The sequence below is a fragment of the Fibroporia radiculosa genome (assembly GCF_000313525.1).
Source record: "Fibroporia radiculosa TFFH 294 genomic supercontigs, scaffold1935, whole genome shotgun sequence".
Taxonomy (NCBI): Eukaryota; Fungi; Basidiomycota; class Agaricomycetes; order Polyporales; family Fibroporiaceae; genus Fibroporia; species Fibroporia radiculosa.
Window position 1 is genome coordinate 60,537 of NW_012133323.1, and position 20,775 is coordinate 81,311.

General features: G+C 48.0%; 3 protein-coding genes across 3 annotated transcripts; 1 reads left to right on the top strand and 2 right to left on the bottom strand.

Moving 5' to 3' along the window:
• Positions 1-29: 29 nt before the first annotated feature.
• Positions 30-11,526, bottom strand: FIBRA_03352 (uncharacterized protein; the record flags this gene model as incomplete). The annotated part of the gene is made up of 64 exons (XM_012325196.1): positions 30-80; positions 142-465; positions 513-590; positions 646-722; positions 778-823; positions 893-1,005; positions 2,041-2,091; positions 2,147-2,239; positions 2,290-2,824; positions 2,880-3,087; positions 3,140-3,166; positions 3,220-3,343; positions 3,406-3,438; positions 3,494-3,572; positions 3,627-3,673; positions 3,724-3,766; positions 3,816-3,853; positions 3,901-3,965; positions 4,018-4,070; positions 4,123-4,357; positions 4,412-4,469; positions 4,516-4,574; positions 4,633-4,735; positions 4,788-5,050; positions 5,103-5,212; positions 5,259-5,310; positions 5,361-5,425; positions 5,476-5,524; positions 5,576-5,710; positions 5,776-5,861; positions 5,912-5,927; positions 5,979-6,123; positions 6,171-6,228; positions 6,278-6,306; positions 6,360-6,421; positions 6,472-6,585; positions 6,640-6,736; positions 6,787-6,836; positions 6,887-6,906; positions 6,961-7,016; positions 7,066-7,386; positions 7,437-7,453; positions 7,506-7,606; positions 7,661-7,757; positions 7,810-7,874; positions 7,929-8,229; positions 8,292-8,438; positions 8,503-8,534; positions 8,587-8,806; positions 8,865-8,896; positions 8,946-8,991; positions 9,038-9,345; positions 9,398-9,459; positions 9,513-9,559; positions 9,613-9,986; positions 10,040-10,063; positions 10,120-10,161; positions 10,213-10,332; positions 10,400-10,620; positions 10,680-10,853; positions 10,905-10,927; positions 10,977-11,018; positions 11,073-11,369; positions 11,423-11,526. 64 exons carry the CDS (start codon positions 11,524-11,526, stop codon positions 30-32), a joined length of 7,164 nt encoding a protein of 2,387 aa, XP_012180586.1.
• A 633-nt stretch (positions 11,527-12,159) lies between these two features.
• Positions 12,160-14,188, bottom strand: FIBRA_03353 (uncharacterized protein; the record flags this gene model as incomplete). The annotated part of the gene is made up of 9 exons (XM_012325197.1): positions 12,160-12,170; positions 12,225-12,367; positions 12,419-12,568; positions 12,622-12,731; positions 12,783-12,914; positions 12,977-13,095; positions 13,425-13,835; positions 13,893-13,960; positions 14,010-14,188. The coding sequence occupies 9 exons, from the start codon at positions 14,186-14,188 to the stop codon at positions 12,160-12,162; spliced, it is 1,323 nt and encodes a 440-aa protein (XP_012180587.1).
• Positions 14,189-15,358: 1,170 nt separating this feature from the next.
• Positions 15,359-19,609, top strand: FIBRA_03354 (uncharacterized protein; the record flags this gene model as incomplete). The annotated part of the gene is made up of 20 exons (XM_012325198.1): positions 15,359-15,387; positions 15,449-15,456; positions 15,532-15,546; positions 15,599-15,638; positions 15,715-15,986; positions 16,048-16,190; positions 16,241-16,261; positions 16,314-16,330; positions 16,384-16,502; positions 16,557-16,603; positions 16,656-16,790; positions 17,386-17,523; positions 17,579-17,974; positions 18,029-18,302; positions 18,358-18,424; positions 18,473-18,667; positions 18,725-19,092; positions 19,148-19,223; positions 19,289-19,450; positions 19,507-19,609. 20 exons carry the CDS (start codon positions 15,359-15,361, stop codon positions 19,607-19,609), a joined length of 2,625 nt encoding a protein of 874 aa, XP_012180588.1.
• Positions 19,610-20,775: the final 1,166 nt, after the last annotated feature.

A 20,775-nucleotide genomic window follows, 5' to 3' on the forward strand; every position in this document is an offset into this window, starting at 1 on the left:
TTTCGAATCATCGGCGTTGACCTCGACAGCTACTCTACATATTTCTGAGGTCTGTTGGTGAAGAGCGGATAGTTGAGTGTCTGACAAATTGTTACATCGCTCCTCGGGGTGCACCCTGGCATGATATAAAATCTCATCTACAACGGGATGGTGTGGTGAGAATAGACAGAAGAGACAATGCGAGTATAAGTGAATGGACTTGCCGGCCACCCAGTTCCCCACGCCAGCACTGAACGACTGATCCAGAAGGAGTGCCTTGATGGGGCATGTCCGCTTTCGAACGCCATTTGCGAATTCCTGTAGGGTGGGCATGGATAGTATAGGGTCAAATCCGAGTGCAGAGATCGGGGGCTCAGTCAGGGGCGAGGTGCAGAGGCGGATACGACCAAGCCGACGGGCATCCAAGAAAGCTAGCTCCGTAATGCTGTTAGAGACCGGATCGTTTAAGTGCAAAATAAACTGGGTCTGTGATCCATCTTCGAGTTCAACTTCTAAAGATATGTGAACCATACCTTCATGAACCTTGGTGGCCAATCCGTGGATGCCTTCCGAGGTGTCTCTTTGTAGTAAGTAGCTAATTGGCCCTTCACCTGTATTATCGATTCATGCACCTGAATGATGCAAACGTGCTCATGATTCCCCTACCTGAAGCATTCCGGTCATTCCAAAATGAAGAACAGGCACTCTGCCCGCCCCGTCAAGTTGCATATAGAAAACTTTGCCTGAAAAGCGAATCATAAGCTGAGTTAGTTTTGTCGGGATATTCGCTGTATTTACCGTATCTTCCTACGGTGGTGACTGTGCGGTTGACGATGGTGTCGGCCTTGGATAGGCAGCAGTGAATCAAAACTCGGCTCATATGCTCGAGAGTACTCAAGTCTCGCCGACTTACAAATTCAGTGTGGGATGTACCAGAGAACACCAGCGAATCTTCATTGGTATCTACTTTGATAATCTTTGTGTCTTGTGCGACATCTCGGATGAGTCTCACAGCACGTTCAACTTCTGAACCACAGTAGTTATAAAAAGTCGGGAACGTAAGTGGAATTAATAAAGCTCTGGACAGGCACTCTGTTTATCGCACCGGGAAGTTCTGGCATCGCTTGTCAATATCACGAAGGACACCCTTGAGTCCAAGTTGAATCCTGTGCAGTGAGTGGCATGGGCCGTAGGTTGTGCCCAAATTCGAGTCGATCCTCGGCGTTTTAATGCGGCACTACCCGATCACGGTCTGGCACGTCTCTGCTGGTATAATTTGGATGTTCACTGCTTCGAGAAATTCACTCATCTTTTCAACAGAGAGCAATCGCAAGATGATTCGGTTGTAGAAATGATTGTCATGTCTGAATCGTAGTCATTAATAACAAATATAAGACAAACTCATAGTTATTACAAGTGGCACTGTACACAAATTAGGATGAGGCTAGCTATTGTACAACAACATAACAACAGGATGCGCTACATGAAGTAGGGTATGTCTAAAATGAACACAAGCTGTAAGGCTCAGGTCATACATGCTACGGTACGATTACCGGGTATATGGATGGTGACATGTCGAAGATATAGAAACGTGTATGCATCGTCCGTTAAGAGATGAATGTGATAGATACGTCATGGCAGTGTACATGATGCGGCGGACTCTGGGTCTGGTCTCGGTTGAGGTTCTCCGAAAGTTGATAGCAATGCAAGTAGATCAGCTATCCAGATGTTTGTTATCAATACACATGGCTCTAGATGAAATTATAGATAGTGCCCGACCTTTCTTCAGAGGTTTACTGAAAAACTCATTCATGCCTGCACTTAGGCAGAGTTGTTTGGTCGATTCTTGACAATCCGCACTCAAAGCAATTACTGAACGAAAACTAAGCGGGTCAACACATCGTCAATCAGAGGTTCGACTCACTCGGTAAATAAACAGGAGTTTTCCGCTTATTCTCTAGGAAGCGAACCCGTTTGCAAGCTTCGACTCCATCGCAAATAGGCATGTCTAGAGAGCAGCTGGAGCTCAGAAAGGACGCATATGTAGGAATGGTAACTCACGATGATCAAACAATGCCACGCTGAAGAAGCCTGGTTCGTGTTTCTCCCACTCTAAGTATCGTTCAGACACTACTTTTACTATTAGTGTGCTATAATTTGCCCATACCTGCTATCGCTTCTTCTCCGTTCGATGTCGCAATTACATTAAGCTTATAACGCTGCAACTGTGCAATGAGCAGCTTCTGGGCCACAGCATTATCTACAAGAAAAGTATGTCATCCTGTCACTCGGCAAGAACGAACAATCTACCTTCTGCTACAAGAATATTACCATGTAATGTCCGCCGCATAAGTGCTTCCTCGTCTCGGATAATAGACGCCGTTGCGATTGGCACGCTAGGTATATACGGAAGATTCTTCAAATCAGCGAGCGTTTGAAGAAGTCTTGTTTGGCGTGGAGGTTTGGTGATGCGAACGATTCCAAGACCTGCATCATTCCTCAACATCGGCGTGCCTGCCAGATTGTCCGTGGTTGGTGTGAAGAGGTGTATGATCTTGGTTTCGCTGAGAGGACCCAGTGTCAGGGATTGTAGAGTACGAGTGAATTCGTCAACTCCAGTCTCGGATTGGTCATCAAGAATGATGAAATCTAGAGGCGGGTCCAAAGTCTGCAAATTTTGGATATAGGAGTCCGCTTGCGGAATCGATGAAACAGTAACGATAGAGAACCCGTTCAACATAGTGCTCAAAAGAGACTGAGTGGGGCTGGAAGCAGAGCTGATGAGGATTCGAAGAGGCCGCGGATTAAGAAGACGAGATTTCAGACTCTCTATCTCACGGAGCGCCTGAATATTGTCATTTTAGATGATCAGTGAAGCTACAGCACACATAGCTACGCACCCGGCGAGATTCTTCGGAGTCGTAAATCTTGACAGGGATAGTAAACCAAAATACCGATCCGATACTAAGCTCGGATTGAACGCCAATGGCGCCACCCATAAGCTTTACCAATTGGCGAGAAATCGATAGCCCAAGCCCCGTACCGCCAAAACGCCTCGTGGATGAATTGTCTGCTTGTTGGAAGGGTACAAAGAGGAGATCAACGTCGCTATGATCTCGATGATTAGCGGATGACCAGGGATCAATATAATAGTTCTAACCTTGAGCTTAGTCCAATGCCAGTGTCCCTGTGGATTCCCAGTGTAAATAAACACACAAGCTTGTGAACATATACACTGACTGGATCACAAACTTGAGATTAACCTCCCCGGGAGTTGCCTGACCGCTCTTATCGATAGAACATACGACACGAACAGATCCATGCGCAGTGAACTTGACAGCATTGCCGATCAGATTCATCAGTACTGCATTTGATTGATTAAGCTATGGCGATTCCACTAGGAGAAGACTTATAGATAATACAGACCTTGTCGAATTCTCGCATAATCAGCTTTAACCCCTGCAGAGTTCATGATCGTCATTGTCACGAGTAGCAAGTGATGGAGAATTCGTACATGGTGGAACATCAGATTCTATGTTGTATGAAAGATCCAATTTTTTAGCAGCCATGGGAAGCAATAGTTCCATACAGTCCTAATACCACAGGAAAGTCAGCGATGAACTTATCTACTTGAGCACATAACAAACCGCAATCATGTTTTCTATTGCGAAACCTGAGAATTCAAGTTTTAACGCTGTCAAGCACTCTCAGTAGTGTCATCGATAAATCCAAGGAGAAATTTACCAGAGGCTTCTAGCTTGCTATAGTCCAAAATTGAGTCGATGATCTGCTCTTAAGTCGGTAATTGGATTTCGTTCACATTCATGATAACGCACCTTCAGAAGAAGCTCGCACGATTGTTTGGCGGTTTGCACTTCAATACCCAGTTAGTGGCACTCTACTCGTATGATAAACACTCACCGATCTCACGTTGACTTGGATTAAGTTCGGTGCCGCTTAAGATATCAAGTAAGCCATAAAATGAACTGTTGACACAAGTATGAGCCAGAAGACGTTTATTTGAATGTCAATACTTACCTAAACGGTGTTCGTAGTTCGTGGCTCATAGATGCGAGAAAGTTGCTTTTGATCTATACGATTTGTTGAGCTCCACTCTTGAGTAGATTGCTCAACGTCATATACCTTGGTCGCCTTTAACGCGTCTTCGCGGCTCTTCCTTGCAGCCTCGAGCGCATCTCGTTGAGCAGAGATCATCTTCAAATTCTCCCGTGTACCTGCCTGCACTGAGCGAAACAGAAGAGCATTGGCGATACCGATGCTGGCTTGTTGGCACAAAAGAGTCAAGATTGCCACAGTGTTAGGGGAGAAAGCATATTTCGCCGTCATGTAGACAGCCCCAAAGGTTTGTCCACGATTGCTGAAAATAGGCAAGCAAATTATCGATCTATATGGACTATGCTGCGCTTCTGACGAAAAACGTGGCTCAGTAGAGATATCTTCATAGTATAAACGCTCCTTCGTGTTCAGGGCTACAAATAGTGAGCTTGGTAATTCATAATGTCGGATGACACCCACCATATTGTATGACGGCTCTCCGAAGGGGGTCGGCAATTGCTCTGATAGGCTGTGGATTTCTGTCGACAACATTAATATAGTCATATCGTCATCAACATATCTTAAACAAATACATACTCATGTACTTGGCATGGCTCAGGCGGAACCATGCTAGTAGCGACAGTATAATCACCGGCTTCTCTAGCGATAACGACGCAAGTGTATTGACTACCCGAATTTTCTGTATTAACAATTTATGAGCTACTTTCCAAGTCTACAGAGGAGCAGTATACCTGTAGCAATTTCAGTTAACCGCTGTAACGCCATAGGTAAGTTGATATCGGTCGATATATCCTTGCTCCACTTCAGAATTGATGCCAGATCGGAAGCGGTCAATGACGAGATCTCATCTTCCTCAGTGTGTTCTGCTTTTCCCGGAATTCGGGGACTTGAGGACATGACAACACTGTCCGTTTGGACTGCGACATCGGAAGAGAAGATGTGACGCTTGAGAGCAAAATGCGGCCGCGAATCTAGCTGTGATGAAAGATAATTGCTGGGATACGCCTTTCAAGCTCTGGAGAGACAAACGGAATTTGATAACTTACACAATTCCCCGAGCACCCCACTGTGCCTGACGGGCAATCCCTCTTCGTTGCAGTTCATTGCCTAACCCTTCTACGCCGCAACGCACGAAGTGGCTTCCTTGCTGTCGTTTCTAGTTAGAGTAACGTCACATCAAATTATATCCGTCGTACACGCACCAGATATATTGCCCAACCACTTTCTAATAGCCAATCGTTGTTGACCGCAAGTCTGGATGAATGTCAGCATGCGTATCGACGTCATACAGAACAGACACATACTTTACGGCAACGTCGTACAGCTTGAAGGCATCCGGGTTGTTGGTAAGCGAGGCCATCTCGGCATCCTACCATACACGATAAACTCGCAGTTCGATTTAAGAAAGCTTCTACTTACCACGAGTGCAACCCATGCACTAGTGTTCACCGGGCTTGGTGAAAGCCACCTGAATATCAATGAGTCAGTCAGTCTTGAATGTGCTGAAAAAAGAGCTCACTTTCTGATATACGATTGGTTGAGTTCAATCTGTGTGAAGTATGAACCGCGCAATTCTGGGATATTGTCTGCTCTACGCAAACACTGAACCATGGCGAGACTATGGAAGAATAGTGCATATCGGGTGTGTCGATGACTGTTTTCGCGATAACAAAGGATGAATCAAAGCGTACACAGGGCGCAGCTGCTCAAGTTACGTACTTCGGATGTTTGTCTCGTGACTCGTATACCGAAAATCCCAGCTGAGCAGCTTCACTCGCATACCCAAGGCAGAATAATGCGACAACCTATGGAGTATGTTCATGAACGGCTCACATTTTAAGCAGAAGCTACATACCTTATAAGAATAGTACCTGTAGGAAGTGTAAGAAAATATAAAGGCTAATAATAACTCTCGCGCATACCAGCTCGTGGCCATGTCGAGAAGGCCCCAGGTTTTCTCGCCATGGGCGAAGTACTCACTCTCCTTGAATGTGTCGGTATCAAATATAGTTTCGGCCGATTGAGCATACGTGAATCCCCCGATTGCCCGAATGCAGTTCAAGACACCTACTCAAGAGTTAGTCACCGGGGTGAAGCCTGGTGTATGCACATACTCTGAGCTAGAATAGCAGTATCGCCGCTGGGAGCCCATTGCAAAATATCACTAACCGACTACTCAAACAGTCAGCAAGTTGATACAAGGGAAGCTAGAGGTGCTGACTTCTTCTGCTGCTACCACAAGCTCACTGACTGTATGAACCCAATGTTGGCTTCTAACATCGACGTGAAAAAGCTGTACTCACTATGATCACAAATCCAAAGGCGTGTCTGAATGAGATGGAGGCTTGCGTAGCTCGTGAATATCCTACAGACAAAAGTTAACAAGGTAGGTATTTCAAACTGTCTGAAACCTACTTGTCTCCAGCACTCTGACCATATTTCATGGCTTCTTCCAACCGCGGCAAGTTCGCGCGGATATGCACATTGTCAAAACCAGCCACCATTGACGAGAAGAGCACCAATGCGCGACTACAGGGATGAATGAGTGCACTGAATTAAGTGTGGAAATCACATCCTTATTACCATTTCTCATAAGATGTTCCATAGTGATCCGCGATTCGTAGTGCAAGCTTCCCGAGGTCGGCGGAGAAACGATATAGCTCTCTTCGATCGGCCGCAGCTATCGCATGCGTCAATGCCCGCTTCATGATTACCAAAATAGGTTCAAACCTCCAAGAGCCCAGAAGAATCCAAGTGCCGTACCGGAGCACATTCCCGACCTGAGCGAGGTTCAATATAGCATCCCTGGATGAATAATCATGAGACGTACCGTAGCGCCAGCTGAACGGTCTGTCACCGTATCGCGTCAATCTAGGGAGTCAAAGTAGCGAAATGGTACTTTACCGTCAGACCGATGATATCAGTAAACCCTTCGCCTACACTCCAATATGCATTGTGTCCTAAAGAGCGTTCATTCGGATTCAGAGACCAGAATAAAAGCAAACACACCTGCGTCGTTGAGCAGAGCGATGGCAAGGTCGGTTCGCGTGTCTCTCGCACGCGGAATCGCGAGAATCTCCTCAAAGCCAACAGCTAAGATCTCATTCTTGACCTGATCGAACATGATGTCCGCTTCGCGTCTAGTAGGCGAAGGGTGTACATCCACCCCCAGTATATGCAAACCTAGGAGGGTGTCTGCCAGCGAAGCTTTGTAATTCCCGCACATCCAGTGGTTTTTGGATCGTAGCCGCAGCATCTGAACCTTGCTGTCTGGGTCTTCTGCATGCTCCAGGCATGTCTCCACTAAGCTGTCTGACATGGAAAAATCACCTTGAAAAAGTATAAGATAAGATTGTAAACAAGTGGAAGACCCTCGGTACCTTTCCAAGTGTACAATCTAAGTATAATAACAGTGAGCGTCATGCCGCCCATAAGAACGAACTACATACTCGGCAAGCCTGAGATATAATGAGCAGGTCCTGCTAGCATCTGTAGCCCATGAAGAGGAGTCGAGCAGTGACTGTGCGTTGATATAAGACTGGAGTGCCAGCTGCACGATGTGATTGAGAATGGGGGGCTCCCTCAGCTGCGTGGTATAACTTACTTCGTGTGCCCCGCGAGTTCGGGCAGAATCACCTGCGTCTATCGAGAGCTCCAAGAGCTCATCCCGCTTGGCATGCTCGCGAAGAAGTGACAGGCAGCTTGGGTGGCTGTCAGCCTAGCATTCCCCTCGCACAAAATATGCGCCCATACCGTCTAGCATGTTCTGCAATGCGGTAGACGTCCGGAGTCGCCTCGTGTAACATCGCTAGAATGATCTGCGTTGCATAATAGTCAGTATAAATTGATATATACTCTGATCTTGAGCGCACTCTAAAAGACATCTTTGCAACCGCTTCCTCGGGCATGTCATTGGCCTCTGCTTGCGCAGCTTGACGGTATCGGTCGTGTGCAAAGCTGCACATGTCGCGTGCGCGGTGAACAAGCCATCCTTCCGTGATCGCAGTCTGCAAACCGTGCATCGATCGACGACTGCTAGACGGAAGTGTGTTGTCATTTATTGTGGAAACTGCCTTCGAAACATTCCACATGTCTTCGGGTTCTTCATCGCTGCCACTACTACCACTCGAGTCTTCCCAATCCATCATAAGAGCAACCTCGGCGACCTTGAAGCTATACGTTGAGAGCATGTTTAGATGTGGTGACCTGATGCGACGCATCAGAAAGGCACGTACGTTGGTCCGAACAAGGACGCCCATATCAAATACTTCCTGGCATCCTCCGGTAACTCATGAAAATGATTACAGAGGTACGTCAGGTCACTCGGGTCCGCAATCAACTGTTTATCGTGGAGACTGGGCTCGATCGCAGACATATCATACCTTGCGTTCACATTGTTAGCGCGGGATAGATAATCTCACAAAATTGCATGCAGCAGGCACGTACTCCCAATAATTCTGATCCCAATTAAATGTAATCTACAAGATAAATTAGAATTGTCTAACAATGCTACTTAGTGTAACGACTCACTTGATGCTGCCGTTGCAGAGTCATCAGAATGTTCCGTGCAGAGAACGCATTGCCTAATGAGGCTGCTAGAACGAGACGCGATAAGCTGGCGCAATCCTCTTTGGGCCGTCGAAGCGTCCGCGAAACCAATGTGGATATTGCTAAATAATTCAAGGGCTCAAGGTTAATCCAAGTAGTGGATCGGCTGGTAAACGTTGCCCTAATCCTATTTGTAGCCTCACTACATTCAGGAACATATGAGCCGCACGAGCACAACGTCACGACAAAAAGGGCCTTACGGTAGGTCCGAACGAGCCGTTGCAAAAACAAGCTATAACACCGTCAGAGAGCACCCATCTGGGAAAGAGAAGCCAACGTACGATTCGAGTTCGCGAGTTCACAATAGTATTGATGAGGTCTAGAGAGCTGTGAAACGGTAAGTGCACGTTCCACTACCAATCATGCTACGTACGAATCACTCGCGTCATGTAGGTCATCCAGAAATAATGCAAATAGACGTGTTTCTGCTAGAACAGAAAACACCCCCCGAAATAGACTTTGGAAGCGGGCGCGTAATTCATGAGTGTCTAGTACTTCCCGTGGTGCTTCTAACGAGATATCAAAGAGACTCAAAATGTCACGCAGCTCAGGTGCGCCCTCGTACAACAGAGGTACATTACGAAGTTGCGGGCCAAGCTGACGCTTGAGTGAAGTCACGAAGGTATGTAGATCCGTATGGAATACGATCAGCTGTCGAAGGACTGATGATAGACACGCCAGCTATTGGCATAGCGTGTGAGCACAATCCTCCTCACGAAGAATATACACTGACTAAGGAGGAAAATGGGGCCGCTTCCACCTCTGAAAATTTGGCCTGACCCCAGAGACCATGAGCTAAAAGACAGGTCTTCAGCACTATACACTAATATTAATCGCACAATTCTTACATCTCCAGCGAGCCTGGTTCGCAAGAATCAAGGAGCTTTTCCCCGCTCTAAATTCATTTTATCAGCCACTAATTATACGTGCTCCCCATGTGTTACTCACCCTGGGGGACCTAAGACAATAACCGCATGCGTCCTCGCTCGACTTGAAGACGGCACTAAGGCAACTCGCCTTAGGCCGTCACTACCGGAAGCGCTCGTGCTAGTAGTAGTCACCGCAGTGGTTACATTGGTCTCTGAGATTCGCACCGAGGGCCGAGGACTCATAGCATCTCCCGGAGACATAGGGCCGTGCTGAGAAACGTCGCTTTTTGACGAGCGAGATTCACTGTGATCGTCCGTGGTGCCAGTATTGGTGCCACTCTCTGAAGAACCGACGACGATGGAGCCTCGTGACGCTGCAATGTGTCTTGAATAGGACGTAGAAGTGTGCCGAATAATGTTTTTGATTGTTTCAAGTTCTTTCTCGCGACCAAACTGTAAAACGGTATTAGCCATAATAAAAGTGACTTTACAGATATATGACCTACCAAGGGACTGGGGATAGTGAATTCCTTTCAGCGAAATGAGTTAAAGCCACCTCCGATGATACTACACAGTGCATCCTCACCATAAACCTATCCTCGACGGCGATTTCGAAAGTAGGGATCAGCTGGATACAGTCTCAGTAAAATGACGAAATATATGCAACGACTTTGCTCACTTCCATAGTCTGATCAGATACCACAGTCACGGCTCTCAGAAGCAACCTTTGACATTGCAATAGATCTGCCTTTAGGCCATATGCGCTTTGATAACGTTGATCTGGGTTCTTGGAGAGCAACTAAAAATCCCCCAACAGTCCAAGGTCAGCTATATAAGAGCACGAATGCCGCAGCTAAGCCGTATACCTTATCGATGAGTAGAGCTAACACCTGTGGAACATCTCTGCGGACTTCATGTACGGGCATTGGCCGCTTTTGTGCGATGGCATGCAAAAGCTCCAAAGGGCCGCCCTCGAATGGCATGGTACCTCTACCGACCAACAGCGTCCAGAATAAGATCCCCAGTGAGTACAAATCCGTCCTGTGATCCTCGTTGAGAGCCTCCATGCTGCCAGTCTGCTCCGGAGCTATGTTCCCACGTATGTCAATTATCAGTATAATACGTCAGTATTCAGCATCAACATACCGAGGTAGCACAGTGCCTCCTTGACTTTGAGTTTCTTGACTTCCTCAAATGCATCTGCTCTAAGTACAAATGCAGATGGGACACCAAATTGCTCTAATGATACAGCCCTGTTTCCAAAATGGACCATACGGACTAAACCGCTGTGCGCATTTAGATGGAATACGTTCGCGCGCACTGTAGGGACGCTCGTTTGACACTCGTACTAATCAATTGAGGATGACTTACCTTCGCGGTGAACCAGCCCAGAGCTAAGAGTCTCATCAATGTCATGTAGAAGAAGTGTAAAAGCACACCAACCGATGCATCATCTCTAAGCAGTGTGTTGCTTGAATAGCAAACCTGGACGCGTGTGTGAGCGCTACGGATGGACAGGGCGATGTCTATAGCACGCACTCGAGGAAGGAAGCTAGGTCCATAATCTCGATTGCCTCCACCTCCTCTACATTATATGGCTCCTCCATACCCATCATGAGAATATCGGTATGTGACGGTGGCGGGCGGGCACGAGAGATATCGCCCAAGAGGAGATCGTTCACTTTATGAGGCGGGAAATATCGGCCCAAGATGTTAAGACCTGGATGGACGAGAAGGAGAACAACACAGTCTCCGTTGGAACGTGGGATGGAGAAGAATTCGATCGTACGGAGGGTGGTGCTCGATGACTCGGGAGAGGTAGACATGCGATCGAGACTGCAAGGTGAAGTTGGTACAGACAGATCTACAGTGGACGAAAGAGAACATACATATGAGCTTCTCTCTCGATACACATGGATGCATTCGAGTGAGCAGGGACTATCTTGGCCAGGACGGAAGAGCCGTCCTTCAGGCTGGTGCCCTCCGCGAGCATGGTCATACTACCGGTGTCTTCCCACTGCACCGCCTGATCCGGGGTTTAGCGAGTGTGATACGGGGAAATGAAGACATAAACTTGCCTTGTCGAATGTATATCCGGGCACGGAGAGGTGACCATCCTTGAAATAGAGTGTAGGCAAGGCTGGCTGATTGTACTTCCTCCGCATGATTGGGAGGAGTATACTAGTTGTTCCCTAACGATGCTGTCTAGGACTAATTTGGGATGGGGGAAAGAGGATCCAAACCTGCAGTGTGGCTGGAGCGGATGAGGGCAAGAGACATGTCCAAGTTACAGTAATTGTCACAGCTTAGATCTCGGTCAGCGACTCTGTGTAAATCGCCCTCCTTGAGCAGTCTAGGCTCGTCACGTTCGTCACTCGCGACGTCATCCCATTTCCTACATCAATTGACCTCCACCCTAACAAATCGGCACACTGTCGGAGTTCAAGCATACATCCCCAGCGCCCACGTTCATTGGCCTGAGACACCGTATATTTCAGATCCCGCGGCAGCGTCACACGAGCTTCACAATATCCATTCGCGATAAGGCCGAGAGTAGGGGTACAGGCAGGCTAACAGTATGATACTTAATTAAAAGACAAAGATAGCAACGACAACAAGAGGAAAATTAAGACGTCACTGAGAGCATAAAATCAGTAAACGCTTCAGCCAGATCGGCTGTGAAACACTTACTGTAGCTCGCGGGATCAATATGCTCAGGCAGTTCGGGTACAGCAACCTCGAACCGGGACTGGATCGCAAGCATGACTTGCTGATCACTCTCTGACGAGACGAAAGTAATAGCAAGACCTTTGGTGCCGAAACGGCCAGCGCGGCTGTCCAAAAGCATCAATCAACATGCGAATACTAAGCAAGTTGACACATACCCGACACGGTGTAAGTAGCTGTCTGCATCGGGAGGACAATCGTAGTTGATCACAATATTGACCCGCTCAACATCAATACCACGACCAAAGATATCGGTGGCGACAAGAATGCGTTTCTCAAAGGCTTTAAAGGCCGTGTAACGGTTGATGCTAGTACGCCTTCGTGAGAACAAAAATATCGCGCGATGATATAAATGTCATACCGCTCCTCCTGTGACAATCCAGAATGAATGCTGATACTCGGGAAATTACACGAGACGAGGAGTTTGTCAAGCTCGATCGCGCGTGCGACAGACTTGACGAATATTACAACCTGCATCCAACGTGTGAGTTACAGCAAGAATGCACGAGTTATCACCAGCACCTGATTGAATTCCAACGTATCCAACAACTCGTTCAACTTCCTGTTCTTTGCAACCTCTTCGAGTTTGGCGTAATGTTGGCGCAGTCCGTGAAGCGTCAGTTTCGTCTCATCGTCAACAAAGATTTCAAGTGGCTAAATGCATGAAAAAAAAATTGTTCAGCTAAGCACTCAACACACAAGAATGAATAACAAACGTTAGCCATGAACTTCTTGCACGTCACCCTAATCTCCTTGGCCAACGTCGCACTGAACATCATAACCTGCTTGTGATGAGGCGTTGCTCGGAAGATTTCTTGAACGTCCCGGCGCATGTCTATTGCACGATGTTGTAATTGGTAAGAATCGTTGGCACCAGCAGGAACAAAATGGAGAAGGAAGAAGCATCGCGACCATGAGCAATAAAAGTAACGAGGCAAAACTCTATGCTCTCTGATCCTTGACGTTGGCGGGCGACGAGTGCAACGCCTAATAGACGATGCTTCTTTGCACGTCGGGTTTGTCGAAGCATTCATCATTCTTCGCCTTTCCATTGCCCTCGCCCACAACAAACGCCATACCAGGTCCCGGCTACCGACGCCGAACTCGATCGAAGGAGAGTGCATGAAGCCCACGGAGCAGGAGGCCGAAATTCGCATGACTAACCAAGCTGTTCAAGCATTTTATCGCACTCGTCAAGAATAAAGTGCTTGACTTTCGACGCGTCCAAAACCTTGTCTCTTGTCAATGCGTTCAGACGGCCAGGAGTTGCAACGACTATGTGCGGGCATTTGGTTTTGTCTCGAAGCAACTCGGCATCTTTTGCGACCGGTGTGCCACCATAGAACGTGCTGACACGAACGTCAGGCATGTACTTGGCAAACCGGGTATACTCGTTCTTGATTTGAAATGCAAGCTCGCGAGTGTGGCACAAGACGAGGACGGATACCTCGCCATTGACAGGTTCCAGTTGCTGGAGTGTCGCCAAGACGAACACTGCAGTTTTTCCGTGACCTGACTTGGCCTGACACAAGACGTCCATTCCCAGGACCGCCTGTGGAATACACTCCTGTTGCACTAGATACCAACGATTAATACAACGGTCTATTATAAACTTCAAACTGATATACGAACCTTCCGAGGGATGCTCAAAACCAAGATCACTTATGGCGCGCAGCAACTCGGGCTTCAACAAGAAGTCCCTGAGGCAGAGTGAGTAGAGAAGATGTGAGGCGCAAACGCACAACCGACCTGAACCCAGTAGAGTGTATTCCTGAAAAGTTCTTTTTATCTTTCTCGCCCTCACCGTCGACAGCAGGCGCTGTTGCAGAAACAGCGCCATTCGTCGCTGATGGTGCTGCAGCCCCATTGGTAACCACGTCGTGTTCGTCCTCGTAGTCGATGAGTTCTTCGTTGTCGTGTGCACTCATGCTGGCCAGAACAAAGAGTAAAGCTAGGGAGGTGAGAGGGATTGAAGGGAAGGACAAAGGGGTTAAGCTGATGTGGCGGTGAGAAAGAAAAGGCGACGTCCGACGCGCCCTGCCGCGTTGGTCAACTCGCGGTATTTGCCGGAGTCTGTTTGTTTGTTCGCGCACGGACCTCCATAGATACTGTAGCGCTCTGCCACAGCCTGGGCCCCTTGAGTGATCCTTTGCTAGTCCTGGACGAACGATATATCGCGACGATAATTGTGGGTCGCCATTTCCTATCAACGTAATCTTCAATGATGTAACACAAGCATTTCCTCACAAGTACAATATGTTGTACCAAACCGGAGTTTCCATGTGAACGACTGTTAATTACGCCCTCTTCCCATTATCTTCCTCTTTCTACTAGGTGTATTTCGGTCGAGATTCGATGTCCATTGATCCTGCCTCTGTTCTGTCCACTGATGTCAGGGTAATACATATGAGCGTCAACTCAAGGGTGCAATCATATCTGCACTAGTGTCTGATAATGAGGGTGTTTCTAGACATGTTGCCGACACGAGTCTGAGGGCAATGGGCCTGGCTCATTTGACTTCATTTGATATGCCCGCACCAAGCCTGTCCAAACACGTTGAATGATCTTATGGTGCAGATTTTGCTTCCACCATGAGGACACCGCGGCAGTCAGCTTGATTGGACTTTGTGCTCGTGTTCTGCTGTCGGTCTTATTTTTGGACGGATAGGATAGTTTTAGGCGTGAATATATGCGGTTTTATGGACGTGCTTCTCATTTTCTTGCTGTTGCAGTATTGTCGCTTTGTAGTAACAGTGTTCCGATAGTATATCATCGCGCTCCCTACGCGTGCAAGGCGCTTCCACTGGGTACCTCATCATGAGATTGGTATTGCAACATCCTGTCGAAAGCATGCATGTCTTGTGAGAGTCGAGTGTGTCCAGCTTGGTCCAGCCTACTCCATAAGTGATACATAAGTGCAGCTACCCCGAGCGGAGTTCCGCTGAGCTCGGTCGTATGGTCTGAAGGAGGCGTAACTCCGGGCCGTTACTTATTTGGCGACAGCGCTTACCCACAGCTTCAAGTGAAAGCCGTGCATAATCCGGCATGTAGGCTCTTATAAATGCTGTCTGTGGTCGTTTTGAGCCCCGCACACGACCATGTCCAAAAAACAGACCTATCCGTTCTGGTGAGTGGAATTAGTGCTTGTGAAATATGGAGTCAGTCGTTTGCTAACTATCGGTCACTAGGCTCGGAGGTTCGTTCTCAATGACATCACGTTTTTAAGGTCTTCTGATACAATGCGGATTGCCTACATTACCTCGGCCTGTAGGAGTCGCGGGATCTTGTATGTCCTCCCACTCTGAAAAAAAGGTTGTACCAAACTGACTAGTTTGCAGTGGCAGCATGCTGCACGCATCCTCTCGACCTGACGAAAGTGTGAGCCAGTATCCTGCCTTCCACTGCATGACTTGTTTGCACAACGCGGTCTTCTGATATCAAACTACGCAAACAGGCGAATGCAGACCATACCCTCGGCTCCGGGTGTCAAGCGGCCGTCGATGTTCTCCGTCATTCGAAGCACGGTCGCTGAGTCTGGCGTCAGAAGTCTCTACACTGGCCTCACGGCATCGTTATTGCGGCAGATGTCTTATTCGCTCGTTCGACTGGGAACTTACGAGGCTATGAAGGAGCGTCTTTCTGAAAATGGTCCACCTTCTTCGGGTCCACTTCTGGTGGCTGCAATGGCCGCGGGTGGTCTGGGTGGTATCGCTGGTAACCCCGCAGGTATGTCGCATGCCTCCCTTCGAAATGATATCCCGGGTTGTTAGGGTTTATTGCGTTGTAGATATATTGGTAGTGCGCATGACCAGTGATTCTGTCCGTCCACCCGAAAAACGATATAACTATTCGAACGCAATAACCGGGCTGGCGGCGCTCGTCAAGAATGAGGGTGCGAGGGGTTTGATTAGAGGTCTGGGCACCAACACTGTGAGTAGCTGTTACTTCACCAACGATCTTAGTTAACATAGTGGAACTAGACTAGAGCGATCTTGATGAATGTAAGTAAATAGTTTTCTATAATTATTGTGTTATGAATGTCGCGTGTTGCAGGGCTCGCAAGTATGGTCGTAAGTACCGATATTTACGTGGTTGCCTACTACGTGGAATTGACGTTATGCAGTTATGACTTTACCAAGTCGATCCTGTTGCACAGCCGTATACCATTCGTCAACTACGAATTCCGTGACAACCTTGCTTTACACACGGTCGCTAGCACTATTGCTGGAACGGTGGCTACGAGTGAGTACAACTAATTCATGTCGAGCAGTTTCACTGACGGTGCCAATCCTACAGCCGTCTGCTCTCCCGCAGATGTGATGAGATCTCGTTTGATGTCTGCGGTTTGTCACTGCGCCAGTTTTAACAAAATGCTGTTGTGCTGATATCTCATAGACCGGAAAAACTAATCCCGTAGAGGTGTTCACGCGATCACTTCGGGAGGAAGGTTTTGGATTCCTGTTCAAAGGCTGGACACCCGCTTTTATTCGACTTGGACCCAACACTGTTTTCATGTTCATTTTCCTAGAGGTTTGTACAATTATCCTTTGGTATTGGGTGTTGTATTCTGCTGCTCACCCCAAGTTCTCTGATTCAGCAACTGAGAAAGGGCTGGCGCACATTATCCTCAGCTGAGGTGGCTGGAGGTTGATCTAGGCATGGGTAACAGAGTCATAAGTTATTGATTTATCGTTGCTCTCTACAGCTGCAGGACCTAGATGTGGTCTGATGTTAGTCTCGACATTCCATAGATGTGGTACATTACTATTGGATGTATTCCTATCTATCTGATTTATATCATTGGATTCAAATTGGTTGAATTGTGGTTGAAGGTGTTATTATTGGACGTGGACGCCATCAGTGGACAGCATTTTCTTATACAGTAGCGAGCGAGGGCTAAGTGATGCAATATAACAAGACGTCGTCGGTGCGTTCCTCGGCGGGCGACGCCGCGACGAGCCTCCCGTGTCTGCACCTGATCAATCATGTGACCTCTTCCTCGATCATCCTAGGCTCTCGGCGCTCGCACGACGACTCGGAAATCCAAGAACTGGCACTGATCGGGTCCAGCATTTCAGTCTACTTGTGCTGTGGGAATCTGGTACATATCTGACCATCCACATAGCATATTGTTCATTCTGTCTGGCTGTACGCTCTTTCTTCGCCTTTCTACGGTCACAATATGGAGGCATTTCAGTTACTTTCGCGAGGAGGTGCAAAATTTGACAAAAACAAGTTCAAAGATGATTTCCGACTGTTTGACGTAAGTGGAATTTGTTTTATTGATTTTCGTTTTCTGCATGATTATGTGCCTACAGAAGACTGAACGCCAAAGGGATAAGGCAAAAGCTGCAGTTAAGTTCGCGGACGGAGAGCTGCCTCCTGAACTGGATTTCTTCAAATATGCTCAGGGTGGTGCTCCAAAGCGTAAAGAAACTGAATCTGGAAGTTTAGGGAGGGTCGGGGAAGAAGTGGGCGGTACACAGATGAAGAGGCGGAGGACGGAGCCCACCGATAGTCAAGATGAGGACAGCCCGCCCATACCGAGACATCGTGTTACTGCGAAGGGTTCTAACGTCCCAAAGCATATAGAATCTTTCGAGGATCTACAAGAAAGATACAAGCTACACACGCAGCTGCTTTTCAATCTTTCGGACAGTGGATTCAAGCGACCAACTGGGATACAGTCTCATGCCATACCTATACTCTTAGAGGTGAAGCAATCATTAGCTCACGTTGGATCGTATCTCTAATTTATGGAACGGAAGTCAAGGGACCTTGCCGCAATTTCACCAACGGGTACTGGAAAGACATTATCGTATCTTCTGCCTATTATTTCTTCACTGGGTAGCCCATCGGCCAAATTGAAGAATGACTGTGGCCCCGGTGTACGCGCACTTATTCTGGCTCCAACGCGTGAGCTAGCCCATCAGATCCACAACGAGTGTCTCAAGCTGGCGCAGGGCCGAAAATGGAGAATTGTTCTCTTTAGTAAGGCGACTGCTAGCACGTTGGCAGACAAAAGCGTACAGGATAAAGTGGGTACGTCCATAAAAGGTCTGGACCGTGGACCTCCAAGGACTCATTGGCTTCATAGATATAATTATCAGCACGCCGTTACGAATGGTCTCGGCCCTTCAAGCCGGCAGTCTAGAACTTCGAAAGTAAGTATTGGCGCCGTCCCTCAGCCAGAGCGTTCTCACACTTCCTAGTGTTCGACACCTCGTTCTAGACGAAGCAGATCGGATGCTTGATGCCGAGTTTCTCACACAAGTGCAAGAGATCATCACCGCGTGTAGTCATCCACAAGTCCAGAAAGCTGTGTTCAGCGCAACGCTACCGGCTGGTGCGGAGAAGATCGCCATGGACATGCTCCGTGATCCTATACGCATCGTTGTAGGCCTTAAGTGCGTTACTACCCTGGCCTCGCCGATCTCCTCTGATGATTCGTTTGACTCTTTCAGAGACACTCCTCTTCCCCTCATTGCGCAGTCGCTCACTTACGTAGCTGATGATCCCTCAAAATTGCCAACGCTTTTACAGTATCTCTCTCAGCCGTACAATCCCCCTGTTCTTATCTTTGTTTCCTCGCAGCCGCGAGCAACGTCGCTGGCTGAGGAGCTGGTGCTTAATGGTGTGCTGAATGTAGATTGTTTGCATGCCGGTATGAGCAAGAAGGAACGAGAGGATGCAGTATCGCGTATGCGCCGCGGGGAGAGCTGGGTCATGGTCAGTACCGAAGTCATGGCCAGAGGTATGGACTTCAAAGGCGTGAGAGAAGTCATCAATTACGACTTCCCTCAAAATGTGCAGAGCTACGTTCACCGGATAGGTCGCCAGGAGTTTATTGTACGCTCTCTTGAGCACTGCTGATTCAATCTACACAGGTCGCACAGGGCGTGCAGGTAGAGAGGGAAAGGCGATAACATATTTTACAGATGAGGACTCTCCCTACCTGAAGACGTGCGTATCCCCATCGAGAATGTACATTGCGTATTTTCTCAGTGGACCCGTTCTTTGCTGTTCAGGATAGCCAATGTTCTTCTGCAATCGGGTTCATCGGTGCCTGAGTGGATTCTGAAGTTACCGAAGCCGTCGAAGATGAAGCGTCGACAAATGGGCAAGATCAAGCGCTCAGAGACGGTCAACAAAGCCAGCAATATTGGTCGGAATGATGCGATAAAGAGGAGGTCAGTACGCTCCACCTTGTCTAGCCGAGCATCGCCATAATCGATAACGATGACAGGGAAATGATAGCTGGATCGAAAAGGCGGAAGGAAAAGACCGAACGACAGGTATCGACAGCCGAATATGGGGCTGACGCGGAGGATGGTGACGAGGAGAGCTGAATATCTAGCCAACATGCTTAGATGTCGTGGCTACTCATAGATTGAATGAATAGAACACGATGTGACGGTCATCTTGAATATTCTTCTGGCGAAATCTGCATGTTGCTCAATTGCTGCAAGTTGGCAGGCCGAGTGGCGACGGGTGATTAACATGCTGTAGAAACTCTACCAAACAAAAGCGCCCTCCCTCTGATACAAAGACCCATCATCCATGCAACCTCGCTCAGCCAAACATCTCTAAACATCCACGCTCAGCCAAGCCTCGCTAGATAGTAGACAATCCTCGAATCCCATGTGCGCCGTGGCATTGTCTGGATGGCAGTGGGTGCACAATCGGCTCCCTGCGCCATTGTGAGGTGGAGTACCTATTAAGAGAAATGAAATCGGCCGTTCGGAAAACATGTCAGCATCGTTGCGGAGTCCGGGCGATACACAGATCGCAGGATTGCTGCGCTATGGTCTGCTGGAAGAGGCCACATGACGCAGCCACGGGGGTGATAGCTACTTTGCCAAAGTCAGTGGCAGCTGACCCAGCGAAGCGGGTCCCGGTACCTTGTAGAAATTACTTACGGTATTAAAAATCACGGCTGAAGGTGTCATGAGCGCTGCCCCTGGTATGACGTAGGAGACAGACGTACCTCGCTAATACGGTGTTCGGCGGTGTTGAGGAGTATTACAACGAGCTTGAGATGTAATTGATTGCAGTACGAAGCACTTCCTGACGAAGCCCTTTCTACGTGACAAGATAGCGACTTCTGAGTTATAGGCATTTTCGCGCCGAGTTAATGAACTCGGCAAGGCATTCTGTGGTCTGCCAGAGCATGGGAAAGGAGAATCCAAAAATCCTGACAAAATTGATCCTAAAGGGATAGCCCTGCCCTTTGAACGCCCTTTTTGAGACCTGGGGTCTAGACTCATTCATTAGCGACCAGAATTTAGGTGATACCGTACTTGCAGATTACTCCGCCACTGGCAGTGGCGCCACCGCAAAATGCTTCCGCGAAAATTCGAAAAACGGTGTCTGGCGAGAGGAGGGACGTCGCGAATTCAAAGTCCGGTTCTCGGTATCTAGATAGCAGCAGCCTTAAGGCATCCATGAGGCCATTGTAAAAAATGTTAATGGCCACTCCCTCGCATGGCCATTATTTAGGTTTGCAGTCGTCGAC